At 43.2% G+C, this 22,960-nt stretch overlaps 1 protein-coding gene across 1 annotated transcript in view; it reads left to right on the forward strand.

Moving 5' to 3' along the window:
• The window catches only part of EFNB1 (ephrin B1), a 61,162-nt gene extending 42,215 nt beyond the window's left edge, over positions 1–18,947 (forward strand). Inside the window, exons 2-5 of the mRNA XM_056538316.1 lie at positions 3,818–4,095; positions 11,295–11,387; positions 13,212–13,340; positions 14,173–18,947. Of these exons, the coding sequence (XP_056394291.1) occupies positions 3,818–4,095; positions 11,295–11,387; positions 13,212–13,340; positions 14,173–14,564 (892 nt within the window). The 3' untranslated portion in view covers positions 14,565–18,947. The remainder of the gene's footprint in view (positions 1–3,817; positions 4,096–11,294; positions 11,388–13,211; positions 13,341–14,172) is intronic.
• The last annotated feature ends 4,013 nt before the right edge of the window (positions 18,948–22,960 follow it).

Raw genomic sequence — 22,960 nt, forward strand, 5'->3', positions numbered from 1 at the left:
TAAAGGGGTACTCCACTGGAAAACGTTTTTTTTTTTTTTTTTTTTTTTTTTTTTTTTTCTAAACTGGTGTAAGAAAGTTAGACTTTTAAATACTTCTATTTAAAAAATCTTAATCCTTCCAGTACTTTTCAGCTGATGTTATGATCCACAGTAAGTTCTTTTTTTCTTGAATTTCCTTTCTGCCTAACCACAGTGCTCTCTGCTTACACCTCTGTCCATTTTAGGAACTGTCCAGAGTAGGAGCAAATCCCCATTGAAAAACTATCCTGCTCTGGACAGTTCCTAAAATGGACAGAGGTGTTAGCAGAGAGCACTGTGTCAGACAGAAAAGAACTTCCTGTGGATCATAAAAGCAGCTAAGTACTGGAAGGATTAAGTTTTTTTTTTTTTTTTTTTTTTTTTAATAGAAGTAATCTACAGATTTGTTCAACTTTCTGGCACCAGTTGATTAAAAAATAAAAAATGTATATATAAAAAATGTCTTCCAGTGGATTACCCCTTTAACTTTATTAAGGGGAACCTGTAATCTTTCATGCTGCCTGAACCGCTCGTGTCTAACCTGGGTGATCCCCCCCCCCCCCCCCCCCCCATGGCTTCTTTCCCCCTAGCCAGTGTTGATCTATAGGTCTCTTCCTATATACAAACAGTAGTGATCTCATGGCTGGAGTGGGGAGAAGCCACTGGGGGAGGGGGGGGGGGGGAGACTCGTGGTCCAAGGAGCATGAAAACAGCTTCCCTTTTAAATCAGTGTTTCCCAAACGCGGTCCTCAAGCACCCCCAACAGGTCATGTTTTCAGGATTTCCTTAGTCTTTCACAGGTGATATAATTATGGTCAGTGAATCAGGAATCACCACGGTTAGATCACCTGTGAAAGACTAAGGAAATCCTGAAAACATGACCTGTTGGGGGTGCTTGAGGACCGCGTTTGGGAAACACTGATTTAAATGGATGGGTTACAAATTGGCATTTGGGGCAATACTGTTCATGCTATGCCATATCAGGACTTGCAGTTTTCTTGGTCCCCTAAAAGTAGCTACATTAGATCTTGGTCTCCCTCTCTTAATTTTGCGCAATTGATAACTGTAGTTGAAGTGCTGCACAGTTGTAGGAGCTAAATATTAAACTATTAAATATCCATTAACATTGTCTCTCATAAGAGATTGTTTTTGCAATGAAAGTTGTTAGACTAAGAACAAGGGAATTTTCGTGTCTGAAATGTGCATCTGAGCATGAAGTGCGTGTCGCTGCTCCCTCCTGCAGCAGGTCGGACTGGAATCTCTCATATGCTTCTAGTAATCGGATCTAGCAGGTGCTGGCAATCACATGGTTAAATATTTAACAAGACTAGTTTTCATGGGGAACTTGTCTTTATTGTACTATAAATAAGAGCGCGTCCATTAACCAGACAAACATGCCGGTGGCTGGGTAAAGCTTCCAGACTGGAAAAAAATATTACTTCCCCCACCCCACCCCCCTGAAATACCCATAAGCTTCCATTAGGTCTGTGATCCCATATTCCTTATTGATTTATACAGGTCAGGTTTATTTTCTCCTAAATGCCACGTGTTGTATCAATCTCGTATCCTATTGTTTGCCCTGTGGATTCGGTTATGTTTTCCTCTTAGATACAGGAGTCTGAAAATGCTAAATTTTGGTTGAATAAAACACATACTACTAAAATGTAATTAGAAATTTAACAATAAGCTATTAAGTTGTCTTCCTATTACTATATGATTTGACATTTAAAGGGGTACTCCAGTGGAAAACTTTTTTTTTTTATTTAAATTTTTTTAAATTTTTTTTTAAATCAACTGGTGCCAGAAAGGTAAACAGATTTGTAAATTACTTTAACAACTATTAACAAATCTTTATCTACTTATTAGCTGCTGAACACCACTAGAGAGGAAATTATTTTCTTTTTGGAACACAGAGCTCTCTGCTGAATCACGAGCACAGTGCTCTCTGCTGACATCTCTGTCCATTTTAGGAACAGTCCAGAGCAGCATATGTTTGCTATGGGGATTTTCTCCTACTCTGGACAGTTCTTAAAATGTATAGAGAGAGGATAAAAAAAGAAAGAAAAAGGGGAGGGCAGCGCCTCATGTAATCCTGCGGGTACAGTGAGTTTTAAGTGAGCATTTAGAATATGGACTCTCACCTGGTAGGTCTAGGCAATAAGCAGATCACCCCTGAATGTGGGGTATTTCTTGGATTGCAGGCCGTAGGAGCTTGACCGGGAGCCGTAGCAGCGGTTCCAGTATTAAAAGTATAAAAGGAAAAAAAATAAAACTCCAAGAAATGGCGCTATCCCGTATAAAGTAGGAGTGACTAGTGTAATTTACACAAATGTACTTTATTCAAAAAGACAGTCAACAACTACATCCATGCGCAAGACGTGTTTCGGGTACAATCCTACCCCTTTTTAATTGCAGATGCAATTGAAAAAGGGTAGGATTGTACCCGAAACGCATCTTGCTCATGGATGTACTTGTTTTAGTTCTTTAAATGGACAGAGATGTCAGCAGAGAGCTCTGTGTTCCAAAAAGAAGAAAATTTCCTCTGTAATATTCAGCAGCTGGAAGGATTAAGATTTTTTTAATAGAAGTAATTTACAAATCTGTTTAACTTTCTGGCACAAGTTGATTTTAAATAAATTAAATTAATTAAATAAATAAATATTCCACCGGGGTACCCCTTTAAGGTAAAGCTGGGTGCCAACTCCTGTGGTAGGTATCATCGCTGTGTTACCAACTTTTCATCCAGTTTCCCCAGTAGTAGATAGAACTATTTGCAGAATATTTATAGCAAATGCAGGGACTTTTATCTCCTATTTAAGAGAAATTTTAAGTGTATTAAAGATGATCAAGAAACCTCTAGACATCTCATGGTTTACTCTTTTTGGGTTGGTCCTAGTTCAGGGTATCTAATGTGGCACTTGGCAAATGCTGTCCACGTTGATGGCAGTGCCCCTGGGACTTTAGGGAAGATTACTTAGCCTGGGACTCCCATAATGTGTGTACTTTTTACAGAGCTTTTTAGGATTATCCCTGCACTGCTCCTCCCCAGGCATACAAAGTGTCATAAATTCTTGGAGGTTCTTTACAGGTGTACAAATTGCTGGATTGGGCTGTTATCCCCTTGTGAAGCTGCCTGGGGGTGCAGACAGACTGCAGTGATTCACAAGTGTACATGTCTGCACCTATAGGCTTGGCCACCTGAGACTCATTCATGCCCAGTATACCAGGTTTATATGTCAGACGAGATTGACTCTTTGGCATTTTTGGGCTCTGTACGTACTATATGCAGGAAGGAGAGGCCATTATCCAACCTAGTCTCACCTGACCTACTTGGAACAGCACAGGGTTGTCTCACGAATACTTTGTGTGATGCCAGCTGCCTGTAAGCCTGCAGCGTGCACACACCCAGTCTCCCTGCAGGTTTTGTTCATGTTGGGTGACATCCAAATGCCAAACCCCATTTTAAGCTCCAGCAGTGGCTTGGCTCCTGGGCTCCTTGCTCCTATTTCCTTGCTGCAGGCACTTGATGTTCCAATTACGTATTTGATCCCATCTTGGATGTTTCTTCCTTCTGCACCTGCCCTTCCTTTATGTGTCTGTATGAAAGGACACATGTGTTTTGAGGATGAGTGGTAATATATATGTAATAAAAATGCGCGGTGAAAGATGTGATTAACATGTGAAGTGTCTGAAGGTGTGGTGGTGTGCGAACAGATGGAGCTTACTGGGTGGTTGCTGAAGAAATTGCCATAAAGCTACATACATTCCTAATGTGTGTGTTTCTTTTTGTATCTTGCAGGTTTCTACCTGGAAAAGGCTTGGTTTTATACCCTGAAATTGGAGACCGGTTGGACATTATTTGTCCCAAGGGGGAGCCATCACAGCCTTATGAGTATTACAAGTTGTACATGGTGCGCAGGGATCAGGCAGAGTCATGCAGTACAGTAATGGATCCCAACGTCTTGGTCACGTGCAACCAACCAGAGAAGGAGTTTCGTTTCACCATTAAGTTTCAGGAATTTAGTCCGAACTACATGGGCCTAGAGTTCCGAAGAAACCAGGACTATTATATTACATGTAAGTCATTAGTTACATCACATGACTAGTTTTTGACAACACTTAATCTGAACTTTTTGGGTTGTGAAAGTGTTCTAGATCCCAGCAATGTTTTAGCCTCATCTGTGTTTGTTACAATGTAACCTACAAGGAAACGAAGAAAGCAGTTGAGGTTTGCGCTCTTTAGTGAGCGGTTTCAGACAATTAAAGTGCATTATGTATGGAATATGCATGCACAGCAGTCCGAGCGCATCTCAGGCGTTCCCTTCAGTAGGACTTGTGGCCTGTTAAGTAGAAGGGTTTCTGGAGTTTAGGGTCATAGTAAGGTTTATTGCAGCCCAGGGCTCTCGAATAATTGTAAACTCTTCCCCCGCCCTTTGCAGTAGTAATTGTATTCCTTAGACTGTGGGAACTGAATGAAAGGTGAATTTATTTGTGAATGTAATTTCCCATTGCCATCTCAGGCGGTTTGAGGTATAATTTTTTTGGTTTAATACATGGGGAGTCGTGTTAAGTCTTTTAATGTTCTTACATACATTCTGATCACTGTAGTATAAGTTTGTAGCTATTATATTCCCCAAATCCCCCTTTTTTCCCTTAGTGCTACTTGATCCCTTATAGTATCTTAATGTTATGACACAACCGGTTATATAAAACTATTGGCAACCTTCAAAGTAAACCCCATCTAAATAAAAACCAAGCCATCAGACTGCACCAGTCACATTTCCGTCTGTTCTTAAAATGCTTACCAATATTTTCCTTTGCTCTTTCCATATTAAATATTTCTTTGGGAAAGCTCTTCGAGCATTGACTGTAAGGAGGGTCTACCCAGGCTTGCTGCCATCTTTGTATTGCTTTTAGCTCTGTGCTTGTGTTATTCTCATGTTGCCAGTAAAACACAGTGTATGCATGAACGTTTGCTATATATTTTCTCTTTCTTCGCCACAAGAGTGTGGAACTGAAAGGACCCTTAAGGACACGTTCTCTACACTTGACACATTGTGCCCTATTTCTTGAAATAGTCAATACTTGATTTAGGCCAGATGGAGCGAGTAATGCAGCTCGGCTTATGAAGGGAAGCATGTTCACTGACCCAGTCATGCCAGTCTCTTACCGCTGGGATTCAGAGCTCATCGAGCATGAAATGGCAGAGCAAGGCTGTGCACAGAGATCTATCTGGTGTTGGCTCCGTCAGGGCTAAGGGCAGCAGGTTCGCTTTAGGATTTTTCCTGATTCCGGAGCATCTGTAGTGGTGTTAGGTTGGTGGAGACAAAAGGCGAATAGCTGTCATGAAATGTGGTTTTGCTGCTTTGTCACATCCTGAAGTTAAAACTTACTTTCTTTCCAGACGTAGACCCCCCTTGAAAAAAAAATTTCTCCTTGTATTTCTTTGTCTTTCTCCTGCCTGAGCCCATGGCACTGGTTGGCTGGCGGGTGCGAGTGTATGGGAGAAATCTTTCACAGCCGTTCACATCTGGAAGTGTTATGTCCTCAGCTGGCAGGCGTTTCATGTCCAGTAGTTACTGGTGAAACTCTGTAGATGTTGTGGGTCTTGGTGTCCATTAATTGTTGGCCTCCTGAAGCCTTATATCTTGCCTTCTCTCTAATATCAGCCTCTGTCTGCACTCTGTGCCATTATTTTAGACCCTAGTATTCTAGCACACACAAGTCATTTTCTGCTTTATGTTCTGCCATGCTTGTAAGACTTTTGTATAGTCTGGCAGATTCAAGTAAGGCATATACTTTGAGTGCAAGTAGGGCTGGGCGGTATGGCCAAATATGTGTATTGCGGTATTATTGTAACTTATGGCGGTTCCATGGTATATAACTGTGTTCCACCCCCCTCCCCCAAAATTATCAGTCCATCGGGGTATTACTCGAGTCACCCACAAGCGCTCCCTCCTCGTCCTGTTTGTTGCGGCCTCCAGCGCTGACACACTCTATACTGTGCGGTATCCCTATGCCCGGGCTGCAAAAGGTAAACAAATAAACTAACTCATGTCCCGACGTCGGCCTTACGCTGGGGACGTGAACGTCGGACAGCCGTCAGCCTATCACCGGCTGCAGCGATGTTCTGCCTCGGCCGGTGATAGGCTGAGCCCACTGTCATGTAAGGAGCCGGCTTTTTACATGAGTGTGCTCAACCTATCACCAGCCGAGGCGGAACATCACTGCCACCGGTGATAGGCTGACGGCTGTCCGACGTTCCTCTCCCTGGGAAGCAGGTCCGGACCGACGGGGAAGGTGAGTTAAAGTTTATTTTGTTTACCTTTTGCAGCCCGGGCATAGGGATACAGTATAGAGCAGTGGCTTGCAATCTGCAGAACTCCAGATGTTGCAAAACTACAACTCCCAGCATGCCCGGACAGCCGTTGGCTGTCCGGCCATGCTGGGAGTTGTAGTTTTGCAACATCTGGAGGTTGAAGCGCCGGCGGCCGCAACAAACAGGAGGACCAGGAGGGCAGCGCTTGTGGGTGACATATGTGAGTAGTAGCGCTGGGCTGATAATTAATTGGGGGAACAGCGCTCGCGGGTCACATATGATTAGTTCCCCGATGTGGGGATAGGGCAACGCTGATAAGTCATTCATTCCCAAGGGGGAGGGGCCAAACAGATATTGCGGTAAGGGTTAAAATTCATATCTTGCAGCACAAAACTTTTCGGTGTTCGGTACGAACATGTATACCGCCCAGCCCCAAGTGCAAGTAACTGGGTAAGAAAAGTCTTGTGTATTGCTGAACTGGAACATGTAAACCGTTTTCTTGCGCATATATAATGTTTTATGCTCCCCTATAGTAACTACAGTCTATTGGTGGGTTATTTGGACTGTTGAGCAACATCTTATATCTTAGGTTTAACACAGTTTTATAAAAAAAAATGTATATTAGATTGTCCTGACTTCTTTAATGTGTCTGCATTATCCGGAGTCTATTGTTCCCCTTGTATGGCCGCCTTTCTCGGGGACAGCCCCTTCCTAGATTCCATACACTTCTCTCAAACCTATGTATGAACACAGAGCAATGTTCAGCAGCTCACTGGGTCCTGTAAAATGAAGCATTGATCTGCAAAATGACATTTACTGAGGAAGTAGTCAAGACGCTGCATGGTCAGTTTGACCTCTATGCCACGACTCTTATCCAAACGTCTAGAGCAGATTCACAATGTAATATGGTGAATTTGCCGATCAGTGCATTTTCTGTCTCCCTGTCTTTCACTGGTCCAGGCGTCATCATCTTAACCACTTTCCAGTAGCTGCGTGCTGAATTGCTTCTATTCATAGTGCCTCCAGTCATTCTTGTGTTGTATGACCCCCTCTACCCTCTCCCTCTGCGGACCTCACATTGTGTTTCTGTGGAAAGGAAGGTGAAAAATAACTTTCATTCCATCGAGGTTTGCTTTTCCATATTTGGGGCTTGGGTTGAAGCTGTACAGTGAAGAGAACTGCCATAAGTGACTATAGAACTGAGGGCAACACTGATCAAAGACTGGTCATGATGGGAACCAGTCTGAACACTAGAAATTTTTTATATGTAAACAGAAGGGGTTAACATTATTTTTTTTTTTTTTCCTGTTTTGGATATTAACAGATAGCAAATTATTGCTATTGCCCTTTCTAACCTAAATACATGATGATGGTCCTTCATGAGAACGGACATTACCCTAATAAAGCTGCTTTATTTTCTTTAGCTGCTCCTGCTCACTGGAAAACAGACCATCTTTTTTTTTTTTCTTTGTGTGTCTTAGTAAATTAAATTCTTTTATTCCCAACTAGGGCTGGGCGGTATGGCCAAATATGTGTATCACGGTATTTTTTTTTTTACTTACGGCGGTTCCACGGTATATAACGGCCAGAGCTTCTTACATGACAGTGGGCTCAGCCTATCACTGGCCGGGGCGGGACATCGCTCAGGCCTGTGATAGGCTGATGGCTGTCCGACATTCCAGTCCCCAGCGTGTGGCCGTAGGTGAGTTTAAAGTTTATTTTATCTTTTGCAGCCCGGGCATAGGGATACAGCATACAGCAGTGGTCTCCAACCTGCGGACCTCCAGCTGTTGCAAAACTACAACTCCCAGCATGCTCGGACAGCCGTTGGCTGTCCAGGCATGTTGGGAGTTGTAGTTTTGCAACAACTGGAGGTCCGCAGGTTGGAGACCACTGGCGTACAGTGAGTTCCATCGCCGGCGGCCCCCAACAAAGAGGAGGAGGGCAGTGCTTGAAGGTGACATGTGAGTAGTAACCCGCTGGGCTGATCATTAATTTGGGGTGGGGGGCCGGGCAAAACAGTGCTGGCGGGTAACATAGGGTTAGTTCCCCAAAGTGGGGACATCGCTGCGCTGGGCTGATAATACATTCCCGAGGGGGAGGGGCCCAACCGGTATTGCGGTATGGGGGAAAATTCATATCGTGCAGCCCTAAAATTCGGTATGAACCGGTATACCGCCCGGGCCCTATTCCCAATGAAATAACAATTCTGGAAAAATTTTGTTAAAACTATGCATTGTGCTGTTCCTCGGTTATTCTTCAAAGAATTTATGAATGGATTGAGTGGGTGTTACCAATTCCTCTAGTCAAAGGGGTTTCCCAGTGTCCCCCTCCACACACACCCCCTCTGAAGCCATTGTGACTGATGGGATAGAATTGGTGAGCTGGAACAAAACGCCAACTAGCAGGAAAAATGGGATCGGCACGGTTTTAGGGAAAGATCCCAGATTTTTCTCCTACTCAAATTCAGAAGTGTCAGGTGAGCTGACAGATGCCGCATAGCATTATTGTTAGGAATCGTGGCTTTTGATAACTACATGGAATAATAGTAGAAGACCATAAATAATAAGGTACATTGTAGCCACAATTGTTAAAAATCCTTCCACATCTGATATGGCAGTGCCGTAGTGTCTTTGCTGTATAAAAAGGATGAACTTTTTTTTTAAGTTGTTTCCTTTAGCCTCATTTTATATTAGATTTTTTTTTTTCTCCTTTCTTTTCACATTTGGGAATGTTTCCTATTTGCACATGGAAGAATGAAAACAGAAGCATTGGACTTTAGGGAGGTCTGCTGCTTATTCTGCTCCCGCTGCTAATAATCCCCCTTCCATGGGCTTGCTGGTTTTGCCTGGAGCCTTCCGATGCTTTATATTTCTTTTCTTTTTCCAAACACCATGATCCCGCTTCCCAGACTGGGACAGAGGTTTAATTTCCTGTGTGGGGGAATCCTGCAGAGATTGGGAGGAGACGCTCCAGTTAACCCTCTCCATGCCTGGACTTGCCTACCACCGGCATGGTACAATAGGTGGATGCACTGACCTGCCGCCTATCAAAGTAAAGAGAATAATTTGTAGGGTCACTTTGGTCATGTATGCCTCAGTAGTCAGAGACATAACAGAAGGGAGCTATCCACTTCATCATTCCTGAAGCCATTCCTTATAGGACTTTTAGCTGAATTTCAGGACACCTACTGGGCCTTATGTATCAAACATGTCCAAGAAAAATGAAGGCTTGCTGTCCATAGTAACCGGTCATGGCTTCAGCTTTCATCCTTTGAGCTGCCCAGGAATTCAGCCTGGTTGCTATGGTCACAGGGCCAGTTTTTCTGAGACGTAAGGGTCACAGGGCATTTTTTTTTCTGTACCCATGGATCTTATTAAGCTTTTACTACTTGTGAGTCCTCTGGGCTGTGCGGATATGAGCATCGTCCAGCTCACCAGGACTGTATCTGTGGTGAGAAGCACCATTAAGGCCTCACCAGTTGTCAGTGTATGAGCTTCATGGACCTCCCTCCTTAATGAGTCACCGAAGCAGGTTTTCCTGCTAAGACATTTATGGAAATTGCTTGCTGTAGATGTCTACTACAAGGACAACACGCTCAAAGGGGTTACCCAGGCTGCTTTTTTTTTTCCAAAAACAGCACCACTCTTGATCTCAGGTTGTTTATGGTGTTACCACTCTGAACTCACTTCAATGGAGCTGAGCTGCCATACCACACTCTCTGGGGGAGATCTATGAAAACCTGTCCAGAGGAAAAGTTGCTGAGTTGCCCATAGCAACCAGATTGCTTCTTTCATTTTTGATAAGACCTGTGAAAATGAGTGATCTGGTTGCTATGGGCAACTCAGCAACTTTCCTCTGCACAGGTTTTGATAAATCTCCCCCTGTGTTTGTCAGATCACTAGAGATTATTCACTAAAGGGGAGATTTAAAAGTTGCCAAGTTTCCCATAGCAACCAATCGGATCACTTCTTTCATTTTCCAGAAGCCTTTTCAAAAATGAAAGAAGCAGTCTGGTTGCTATGGGCAACTCAACAACTTTAACTCTGGACAGGTTTTGATAAATCTCCCCCATAGAGCTTCACATTAGGTTATTGTTTTTTATATTTAATAAAATGTTAAACCTTACATTATATTCATATCCTATACATGGACCAGCTGCTGTGAGTAAACTAATGTAAGATCGCTTTCCCACTGGCATACATGTGAACATGGCCGGTATTCCTGGCAGGTGTGGCCATGTAAGTGCTTTTGTGGAATACCTGGTCTTATGTCTGGGGGGGGGGGGGGCTACTAGTTAAATATTACAATGTGGCGTTTTATCTATAAAATGCTCAAGGAATAAAATGTACCGCTGGTGCCAGATAAATGGCTGGCTTTATTGTAGAAGCCGTTTAGACGCTGACTTTAATATCCCTTTTGATGTGAATGAGCAGACTCCTCACACTATTGGATAAGTCTATGCTCTTCCCAGGCCTGCAGGCACTTAGAGGGAGGGTCTCATTCTGCTGAGATGACTTCTTCCTTCTCTAATCCAATAACAAGCCCTAACACTCACATATATCTGAGTTCATACATCCCTGTCATTGTTAATGTGGTAATGAATCCATTTCCCTGTTGGCTGAAGCTGGTAATATAGATTATGTAGCATAGTAGTCTGATCTGTTAGAAATAGTCAGTCTGGGTGGATATAGTAGATGGTATTCAAAGCACAATGGGCCATTTTGTCTTATTTTCTCTTAAAACATTGGTCTGAGGTAGGAAACATGGCTCTTCACTGCTGTAGAAACGTGAATTTCAGGTTGTCCCTTGGCCCTTATAGCTGACATAAACAAGTAATAAAGAAGAGGAGTAATCAAGGAAGTGTTGGGTGTTTAGGTGGAAGAATATATGGTGTTCCAGTTTAGTTTTATGAAGTCATGATGGTCATTTTAACAGTGTCTTATTCACACCACAGCTACTTCCAATGGAACACTACATGGTCTTGAGAATCGGGAAGGAGGTGTGTGCCAGTCACGGTCCATGAAGATCATCATGAAAGTCGGACAAGGTATGATAAGCAACTTGACAATTTTCTTGGGTTTGTCGAACTAGAAATCTTAAAGGGGTACTCTGCCCCTTGACATCTTATCCCGGTTTTCCAAAGCATATGGGATAAGATGTCTGATCACGGGGGTCCCTCTGCTGGGAACCCCTGCGATCTCTCCTGCATCACCCCCTGTCATTTGGTGCATGGATCAAACTTTGCTCCATTCACCAGATGACTGGGTGCTGCAGGAGAGATCTCGGGTTCCCAACGGCGGGACCCCCGCGATCAGACATCTTATCCCATATGCTTTGGATAGGGGATAAGATGTCTAGGGGCTGAGTACCCCTTTAAGAGGCTCTCACACAAGCCATCAGAAGGTTCATCCCTGACTGTTGGCAAGTGTAAAAGGCCCTGCAGTCGGTGGATACACAGCTGTCCGCTGATCGTGTTTTGTGCATCGCTACAAATTCTTTGTAGGCAGCACATCTCATGTAAATAGGTGTAATGCCAACGGTAATTAAACTATAAAGGATTGTAAGTTTGAACCATCGTACGTGCAGCCGTTCACCTCCCAAATCCCCCCATTTACAATTGCCCAGTGTAAATTCTCACAATTTTGCCCATGTAAAAAGACCTAGTGGAAGAAACCAAAGCAGAGTGAGGTTTTCAGCCTTGGTTCTAGTGGTTACTCTGGCAAACCTCTTAAAATATAAATGCAAAATCCAAATACACTTATCACATTATGAAAGTTTACTTTGGCCAGTGTAAAAACATGTGCTCTCTCATTGGGCTGGGTTCACACTGAATTTTTGGCCTCCATGTAACATATACAATGGGAAAAGCTCCCAACTTATACATTAAACGGAAACTGTGATAAAGGCTTTCAGTGCTGCCTATCATCCATAGGAGAATATGGGATCCCTTTAACATACACCGGATGGTTTTTCATGATGTAGCTATTAAATGTTAGTTTGTGGGTGCCAGATGCAAACTGTTATGCACCCCTTTTTAATGCATCAGTTGCCCATAGGCCATAAAGACATATGTTTAATGGGTAAGTTATGAGAAGTGTTTTAAAAGTTCATGATGTATACGTTAAATAAATGGCTGTGACAGATGCTATACAGTGGTCAAAATGTCAACTGTCTTACCCCTTGGTGCTGCAGTCAGTTTTGGCTTTTTTTTTGTTTTTTGTTTATTTGCCGGTCAGTTCAATTACGAGAATACTATATATTTCTTTGTTTTTTGTCTTCCTAAAAAAAACTCCTTTATACTAAACAAAAACTCTTAACCCTCTAAGGACATTGGACTTAAATGTATGTCCTGATGCCCTGGTACTCTATGTACAAGGACATACATTGATAAATGCATAATTTCCCTAGTCTCCTGACTATGAAAATAATGTGGTCTACAATGCTATTCCATGGATTTTTTTTTTTTTCTTGTTTACTGGCTAAGCCTAAAGGACATTTCAGCCTATCTAAAACTGATGGACACTATGGGGAGATTCATCAAAGCCTGTGCAGGGAAAAAGTGGACCTTTTGCACATTGCAACCAATCGTATTGCTTCTTTCATTTTTAAAAAGGGCTCTGAAAAATACAAGAAGCACATAGATTGGTTGCTGTGAGCAACTGATCAAAACATGTGTAGAGGAAAAGTTGAAGAATCTCCCCCTTAGTTTTCGGGGAGCTCTTGACATATACACTATTTTTAAGCATCAAGGTACATTCAGTAGATCTTTGACAGAGGTGTTCCAGGGAGTTTGGTGACAACCATATTGACCTGACATCTGCCACTTCACTGTTATAAACACAAGTTTTGACATTCTTAAATCTGTTTACAGACCCAAATGCAGTATTACCAGAGCATGTCACCACTAGCCGGCCAGGCAAAGAAGCAGATAATACTGGAAAGATGGCAACGCCTGGACCATGGAATACTGGGTTTGAAGGAGAAGACCATGGAAAGCCAGGTGAGACAAAGGCCTGCCCTTGGCAAGAACACTGTAAAGTAGAGGTAGATGCCTGTTGCTAGAATTTCCTGTTTGACCCCAGCATCTTAACTTTAGAATACATCATGTGCCTGTAGCTTTGATAAACAGGTGGTCATGGGCTGGATCATTTTACAGACTGGTCCCTCCTTCCTACAGTCCCCAGCTGTCTCTGCAGCCAGATCATCTAAATTATTTGTGGAACGTGTGAAAAATGTTAATAAAACCGTAATGATGCGTAAATTTGCAGAAATGTGCTCCAAAGTCACTGCATGCTAGGCCTCAGACATCCTCATGGTTGCTCAACATTTTTAGTATGTGAAGATTATGATCCCACTAGTAAAAACTCTTACATGGTACAAAACAGGAAAAAAAAACTAGGTCTGGAAATTGCTGTATATTTCTGTACAATAAAAGAACAGTCCTGTTACTAACCCCTTAATTGCCTTTGGGTAGGTGACCATCACTTCACAGCTAATTAAAGGGGTACTCTGAAATCCAGAAACTTCAGAGTAAAAAACTAAATGTTATACTCACCTGCTTCAGTCCCCCACAGCTCATTGACTATTGCTACTTCCGAGATAAGACTCCTCAGCAGAACCTGCCCACTCGGCCAAGCACTGACCGAGAGGAGAAACCACTGCAGCAGGTAATTGGCTGAGCAGGTAGGTCCTGCTCTGGTGTCTTTGAACTAGCAGCGAACAATCAGCTTTAGGGGTCCAAAGTAGGTGAATTAAAACTAAAAAAAATCCTTCCCACCCCCCCTTATTCCATTTTGCCCTGCTGACCCTAACCTCATGTTTTTATATTTCAGATACTGTGAATCAATCGGATAAACCTTCCTCTGGAGGGGGCGTTGACAGCTTTTTCAGCTCTAAAGTGGCCGTGTTTGCTGCCATTGGTGCAGGATGCGTCATTTTTATTCTCATCATCATTTTCCTAGTAGTTTTGCTTATCAAGATCCGAAAACGGCACCGCAAGCATACACAGCAGCGGGCGGCTGCCCTATCCCTTAGTACATTGGCTAGCCCTAAATGCAGCGGAAATGCTGGCACTGAGCCAAGTGACATCATCATCCCGCTGCGGACTACAGAGAACAATTACTGCCCACACTATGAGAAGGTGAGCGGGGACTATGGACACCCTGTGTACATTGTACAAGAGATGCCACCTCAAAGCCCCGCAAACATTTATTACAAGGTCTGAGATGAACTGTGACAACTCATCCTGCTCCCCATCAGTGGGATGGCCAATCAAGCGCCAGGAGCACAGGCCAAAGGAGGTCACTCTGCATTACAGGACTCTGGGAGACGGAGCAATAAGACTAACTTTCCCTATGTTAGGTATTTTTATATAGTTTGCCCCATTGTTCTGCTCCCTTTCCAGTCCAGGGGAGGGTGGTTTGGATATGCTCCTGTCTGCACTTTGCACACCTGCAGTGGTCAACCCTTACTTGACATGCAAGGGCAGTCTGAACTGTCTTCCGCGAGTCTTGTTGTGGAGGCACAATGATGCAGGTAGTATTCATGGCTGTGACTTCTTCAGTATTCAGCAAAGCAATGTCCTATATCATGGTTGTAGAGGGGTTGACATATGCTTAGTAACCTATGTAACATTGCGCTGGATGCCCCGATATTACATGTGCCCGGTTATGAATGATATTCTAGGCATGTATGTGCTGATGGAATAGGGCACAGTCATGTGATGCCCTAACAGGGCATTGACAAACATAGATCCTGTGGTCTGTGTTCGGTTTCTGAGTGGTAGAATTCTGCGTGTCTTGCTCTTGTCCAGTCTAAACCCACCCTGACTTAGTTATAAGTCTGGGGAAGCTGTAACAATTAGCCACGCATGTACACAATACCTGTGCCCTGGTACACACTGCGCCAGCTACCTGTGTACACATATGCACTTAATTGCACACACCTTCCGGTAGGTTGCATTTTCAGTACTGCCCATCAGCCTCCTTATTAAATATTTGGGCATTGTCTGTGAAAACTTGTATCACATGGGTGCAACACAATTACAACCTCTTGTATGTACTGGATCCAGTTTCGCAGTAAACACTTGACACGGCACAGAAAACCTATTCAGGATAGTTGTTGACCTATACGAGAAAACTACAGGGTGCAGGGTCTTATGAAATCTGTAGCGTCCTAGTTTTATTTCTCATTGAACCTCGTCCCAAATGTTGTCAGTAAGCAGGCCTTTTCTGGAGATGGTAGAAGGGATATATATCAATGTGAAGTGGCTGTAGGTGACGAGGGAGGGTTCTCTTATGAATTGTCACATTAATACTAACCTAAGTTGGCTGTGACTGTCTGATCACAGGTGACCTTTTTGTCATTATTTAACAAATGTAGTGAATGACCGGCAAGCCATCCATTCCAGCCATAGAGTGTTGGGGTTCTGGTCACTCAGGAACTTGCACGTTGCTGTTGCATTGTTCAGCAACCTGTGCTGTTTTCCGAGGGTGTTGATAGTAATACTGTGGTGACCCTGTGTTCCTTCAGTTGCCTCTACTGGCCTACATTCTACTATTTTATATTTACATTACATATGTACCAAACACTTGTATGGTGTTCAGTTGCATAGTGTACATGACTCGGTCTGCCGAAGCTTATGTTGGTTTGGTGGAAAAGCCGACTTTGTATTCCAGCCTGCTAACCTTAAAGCTTGGGATTTGTTAACCAGTATTTGGAGCTGTGGTTGCATTTGTCTTTTGCACCTTAGTAAATGTAGTACTGATACACAACAGATGAACCCTGGCACCGCTATGCCACTAACTCCGTTGCTGCTAAGCTCCTCCAGCCGGCAGACCTTTCTAGTGCTCACATGCGAAGATCAAGGGCATGTGAAAAGAATGGAGCACTCACCCGGTCTTTGCTGTGCAAGTAGCGTTCTTCTTTAATGTATTACAGCATACAAACACATGCGGAGAGTGGACGAAAACGGGTGGGGGGGTGGATGAGTGGGTTGGGCGACAGTTCGTGTCGTGCAATCAGCACTTTGTCAGGCCCCTTAGGGGCCTGACTAAGCGCGGCTTGCGTGACATGGACCGTCCTTTATTGCATCCGTGCTGATTGCGCAACACGGGCATGGACCGTCCTTCTTTCTTGCATTCTTTTATAGTGTTCTCCTTAATTGCATTACAGCATACAAACACATGCGGGAGAGTGAACAGAAACAGAGGGGTGGGGAAGTGGGTTTGGAGACAGTCCACATCGTTCAATCGGCGCTTTGTCAGGCCCCTTAGAGGCCTAACGAAACTCTGCACGACATGGACCGTCTCCCAACCCACTTCTCCCGAATGTGTTTGTATGCTGTAATACAATAAAGAACAACACTACTTGCACAGCAAAGACCGGGTTAGTGCTCATTCTTTTTACACGCCTTTTTGTGGATATGCTTTAGTAAATGTAGTGTTTTACCTGCAGACTGTGTTCAGCCTTCACTGATGACGCTGCTGATGGTGACACCATCGTGGATCAAGATTGTATATGTGTAGAGGTTATGGCCTGGTGTAGGTCTTGGAAGCTAGATCCTGATAAGGACAGTTACACAATTTGGGACCGTGTTAGGGTGCAGAGTTTTTCTGGTCCTGATATTTATTGACTCCTTGGATAGAGCATACTGCTGGACTGTACTTGCCCTCAACATAGTGTGAAGTATATGTAATATACACACAAATATTAGTGGGGCCACCACATAACTATATTTATGCAAATACCCAGTTATTCATACCCCACAAAGTTCATGTGCTCAGACCATACCTGTCCATAGAGCTTTGCAATATTCAATATAAGTACACACTACATGTCTTCACTTCTATCCCCGGATCTAGATATAGTCTCTCACGACTCAAAGCTTACCCCTTATCCCCCCCCCCCCCCCCCAAGCTCTCTACATCCACCTCCTTTTCTCACAATTTTGCTTGTTACCACTCTTGCATCCTAAAGTATTTCTCATATTTTTGCATGTTTAACATTCTTCCTATATTTGGCAAACACGAAGACTCCTTGTAACAAGGTGGACACAACTGCCTTATTCCTTGACATGTCTTAGTGCTTTTGACTCTTTGCAGACATTTTACACACAAACACACACTTTTTTTTTGTATACAGACACATGCATGCACTTGTTCACTCCTCCGCACTTAACACACCCTGTTGTAAATCCTGTTGTGGAAGTGTTTTCTACACGCTTGCCTGAGCGTAGCAGCCGAGTCAGGACATGTGCTACATGTCTAACTTAACTCTGCTTGACTATGGCATGTAGGATCCGACCACACTGGTGTTTTACATAATTCCATCCCAGAGTCTCCTTTCTAGTACCACATCCATGTGCACTAATTCACTCCGATAACATCAGGACCGTCCACTACAGCCATAAGGTTGTCTCATGGTGCTTGTGCATCTTGTGGTCTTCTTGTATCGGTCATTCACATCCAATCTGTACTGTCCAGAGCAGCACATATGAATACTGAGAACTTGCATAAAGTGCAGGGTTTGCCGTGTACCTCTTGCCATAACTACCTGCCTTGCTAGCGGCGCCTCCAGCACATTTCCCTATACTTTCCCCTGGGCAGCTCCTGTGCCCTGTTTTACATTCTATGCAGAGTTTGATCTGGTGTCCTTTTTGTATTGAGGCAGATTAAGGGCTTGTGTGCTCTAAGGCAGCAGCTGTCTGTCTGCTGGAGAGGGGCTATGAGACACATGGTCTCTAGGGACAAGGAAAGCGGCCTTAAAATAGACTCTAAAAAGCACCACACACTCAACCCTCCACCTCATGTTTGCATCAAGCACTGTTTGATGCGGATATTGGCCCAGATTTATCAAACTATGTGAGAGTAAAAATGGAGGGATTTTCCCACAACAACCAATCGCAGCTCAGCTTTCACTTTACCAGAGCTTGTTAGCTGAGCTGTGATTGGTCGCTGTGGCAAAATCCCTCCACTTTTACTCTCACATAGTTTGATAAATCTGGGCCATTGTTTTTTAGTTTTTCTTCAGAGTGGAACCTGCTGGGTTTTGCTGAGCAGGCCAATGGTGCAAGATGTTTTTAAGCACATAAAAAGTACTTATCTACTTTTATTTTAAGGTCTCTGTACATACGTATCCATTTACATTCTAGATCACGCACCTTTTCATTATGCCTATTTTATGTTTTTGCAGGTTGCTCCTGTCCATTATCTAGTTTAGGAGCGATCGAGGTTCTTAACTGTTTGGCTACGAATGTCCTACCAGTCGCCTTTTTGTCATTTTTACTGACCACTCCACAGTTCAGCGACTGGACTTTGTGACTTCTCAAACCTGCAGCGATAAGTTCTCGGCTTTTCTTTCCTCATACCTGAGCCCCGGTCATTCCCCTCACACCATAAGCACCATGTACATATGTGAAAATATAAAAGGTGAAATTTAAATTTATTAGCACCTTTTTTTTATTTTTGAGTTTCCTTCTGTACCTTAAGAGATTAACTTTGATATTTTTTGTAAATAATGTGTTTTTTGAAAAGAATACTGTAAAGCTGTTTTTGTATAAACTCCAAATTTTCGTTTTGTTAGTAAAAAAAAAAATTAGTTTCTTTTTTCAAACATAAATCCAATGCGTATCTATTCAGATCATCAAAGCATCCATACGTCACCCCGACAATGTATTCACAGGATAAGAAGCAGCTTTGGTAGTCATTCTTGGGAATAAACTCCACTGTTCTCAATAAGAACAGAGGAAATCCACCAAAATGTGGTATTAGAAATACTCCAACTGGTCATGTTAACCCTTGCGTCTGAAGCAGTTCGGGCTGATCTCTCTACTGATCTCTCACTTCATCTTCAGACTTGTATTCAGGCTTCCTCTGTATTCTGAGATCTTAAGATTTAATCTTTTTTGTGAGAATGAATAATCTTCTGTATCCAGAACCTGCAGTGGGAGTCACTTACAAATGATCAGCATTGTAGTGCCTTGGGCTTTACTAGGGCTCTTGCACTTTGTGCTTTGTTTGGAGGACCTTACATTCACATTGTGTTATAGTGGTTTATAGTCCAGTTCTACCCTGGTTTAGGTGCTAATGTTATTGCTGACATTATTAAAATGCAATATCTTACGGTTTGTAAAAGACCCCCATGGTGCGGTAGAGACATACACCCGTCAGTGGCGTCACCCTGCGTGCTAAGGTTGACTCTATGCTGGGACTTCTGCTGCACATGAGGGCATCTCATTTTTTATTTATTTTTTGGCCCTCATGACTATTGCATGGAATCTGGACCCTATTATTGGCTAAATGGGCCAATATCTCCCTTTTAATAGGCCAGCGATCAGCCGACAAACACCTGAATGCACCTTCATTGGCTGATTTGAAACCTTTTACCACAATAAAACGTTTCACCTACAGTGTATCCTTGATGGTCCAGAGATGTCCCATTTTTGCTGACCTCTGATGTCCAAATCTCTGATCCTATTCATTGGCTGATTGGCTTGCAAATTAGCGATTCGGCCGCACGTTTCCCCATGTAATAGGGGAATTGTTGCAAAGGGCCTCACCAACCATCTGGCCCTTTTAAAAAGGCTCTGTAAACGAGCACCAATTGAAGGGTCCGCACTTGTTTACTATATAGCATTGGACCGTCTAATAGGGCCCTTAGATTTGCTGCAATAGCTGTAGTACATCTTCATGCCATCGGGTGGCCTGAGATCGCACCCTGAGCAGTCTTACAGTCTATCGCATTCAACAAGTCCCCGTATAGTCTGCCTAATGCCGGAGTGCTATGTCTGCTGAACGTCACAGGCCGTCGTATAGATCAGAAGAGCGTTAAAATACAATTGTCTGAATCTGACCATACAAATAAATCGCCTATATTAGAGGGTTGCGGTAGGTTAGTGTGTCTGGAAGGGGTTAATAACAAATATCCGAAGCAATAACTGGTTGAAAACATACACAATAATCTAAACTTCCAAAGGTTTTAATCGTGTAATACAGTTAAGCCACAACCTCTCCTCTGAAGTCTGCAAGGGATTAATGTGTAATCTTATTCCTCTAGAGTAAAGGCGGACTGCACAATCCCTTCCCTGTCCCCAATGTAGTTCTTTTTAAAATGTGTGTGTGTATATGTGCGTGTGTTCAAATAAAGGGTTAAGATCAGGGCAAGACTCGTAATGTATCCACCTGGCAATGGAGGGTGGGCAAATTCCCAGCATCCTTTTTAATATCCTTGCCGTCTGTCTCCTCTGTACCCCCATTTTTAGCTTTGCGGAGTCACCAGTACCACAGAATAGGACACGGTTAAACAATGGTAGGATAAACACTTTTATAAATATATATATATATATTTTATTTTTATTTTTTTGTTTAACTTTTTTGGACTGTGCCTTGTAAAACCCTGGAATTCTCGGACGGAGCTTGTGGCTCCACCCTGCTATGCACGCCATTTCATGTCCGAGGCCTCTCCGTCAGGAACACTTGTCTCATATCGCCTGGTGTGGGAGGCAGGGTTCGATTCCATCACACTTAGAGAAGAGCTTTTTATGACTTTCCGTGCACACATTCAGTTCTCTCTGTAATCCACTTCCTCAGATAACACTTCTGTTTTGCTTGTCATTCCTCAGGCACTCTATTTTATATTTTTCATGCCTCACCTGAGATTGAATTATTTTCTTCCTTATTTTTATTTTTTTCCTGTTGAATACATTTTTGCCCTGCTGTTTAAACTTCACCCCCATGTCCACGTTTAATGCCTGGAACTCCAGATCCCTGGAGCTATGTTGGAATCCTGATATATTGTTAAATAAAGTTTTTTTCCTATGGAAATGGACTTGTTGTAATGCTTTATTTCTCATTTGGTTGCTACGGCGTCGCATTAAACACTGAGGATCACAAATGATTTCGGGCTCAAGTCACATCTTAGCACAGCATGCCTGGTGTTGTAGTTTTGCAACAGCTGGAGGCACCCTGGTTTGGAAATACTCTTAGAAGGTACTGTTTAAGGAGTACTCCAGTGCAGTAAATCTTATCCCCTCTCCAAAGGAGAGATGTTTTAGATTGCCGGGGATCCAACCACTGAGACCCCCACAATCGTCTGCACAACAGTCCTCAGGAAGGGAGCGTGTTGAACATGCGGTGGCAGACAACCCCCCCCTCCCACTCCATGTATCACTATGCAAGAGCCGGAGATACCAGAGTGCTGTATAGAGCTACATGCAAGGGACGTGTCGGCTGCCACTTCGTGCAGGGTGACGCGCCCCCTTCCTGGGCACTACCAGAGTGCTGTGCAGGAGATTGTGTGGGGGTCCCAATAGTCTGAACAGCCCCCCCCCCCCCCATCTAAAACTTATCCCCTATTCTTTTCTGCACTGGATTACTCCTTTTAATGATGTGTCTACAGATGAACTTCATGGAACAAACCAAATCTTTGTCCAAATTTAGGTATTCCAACTGCACCCTCCGATCCAGCAAAAAGGTTTGCATGGGTGGATTGATCCTTCACTGAAATCAATGGAATTGTATTATACCAATCATTCTTGAAATCCTGGGATCATATTTGTCCAGATTTATCAATCAGCCTGAAACCCGAATTGTCTGTTTTTTCCCATAACCAATCACAGCCCAGTTTTCAAATCTTAACAAGCTCTTGTAAAGTGAAAGTTGAGCTCTGATAGGTTGTTATAGGAAAAAAAACAGACAATTAGGGTTTCAGGCTGATTGATAAATAAATATGGGCGATTGTGTTTTTCCAGAACCTACTCTTAATAAAGTTGTTCTGGTTAAATGAATACATAGTGGGCATAGATTGAAGTACAACCTGACTGAGAATTAGTAGAGTCCCGACACCTTTCGCAGTTCATCTGTTTGAAGAGGCTTCATCACTGGCATAAGTGTCATAGAGTCTTTAATACCTTCAGGGGCAGCAGGTCTGTGGATGCAAACTTCACTCTGAATACTTGTCACTCCTGCACAAATCTCTTAAAACATGTAAAAACAGCCTAAAATGGTAAACCGTGTCTCAAAGGTGTAAATAAAACAAGCAGTAGTAAAGAGAACTTACACTGTAAAGGCAGGGGCACACACAGCGTATATGCAGCATATTTCATGCTGCATAAATTATGCTTCACATTTTCCTATAAGCAGCCACACTGTGCTGCCCGTGGCAGCCCTGTGTGTGCAGTAATGTTTGGAGGCTGGGCCGCTGCACCCACATGACTGACACGCGGGCTTGTCTCCAAACCTCACTGCGCACACAGGGCTGCTGCCGGGTAGCCATCCCTGTGTGTCTGCTCATAGGAGAATAGGCTGTATAGTTCCCGCTGCACAGCAAATTTTGTGCAGAATGAAATACGCTTCATATACTGTATTTCCCTACCCTAAAACTTAAAGGAGTACTCTGGTGGAAACTTTTTTTTTTTTTTATTTACATTTTTTTTTTTTTTTTTTATAAATCAGCTGGTGCCAGAAAGTTAAACAGATTTGTAAATTACTTTTTTCTTCATCTTAATCCTTTCAGTTTTTATTAGCTGCTGTATGTTCCACAAGAAGTTCTTTTCTGTCTGACCACAGTGCTCTCTGCTGACACCTCTGTCCATGTCAGGAACTGTCCAGAGCAGGAGAGGTT

The sequence above is a fragment of the Hyla sarda genome, chromosome 9 (genome assembly GCF_029499605.1).
Source record: "Hyla sarda isolate aHylSar1 chromosome 9, aHylSar1.hap1, whole genome shotgun sequence".
Taxonomy (NCBI): domain Eukaryota; kingdom Metazoa; phylum Chordata; class Amphibia; order Anura; family Hylidae; genus Hyla; species Hyla sarda.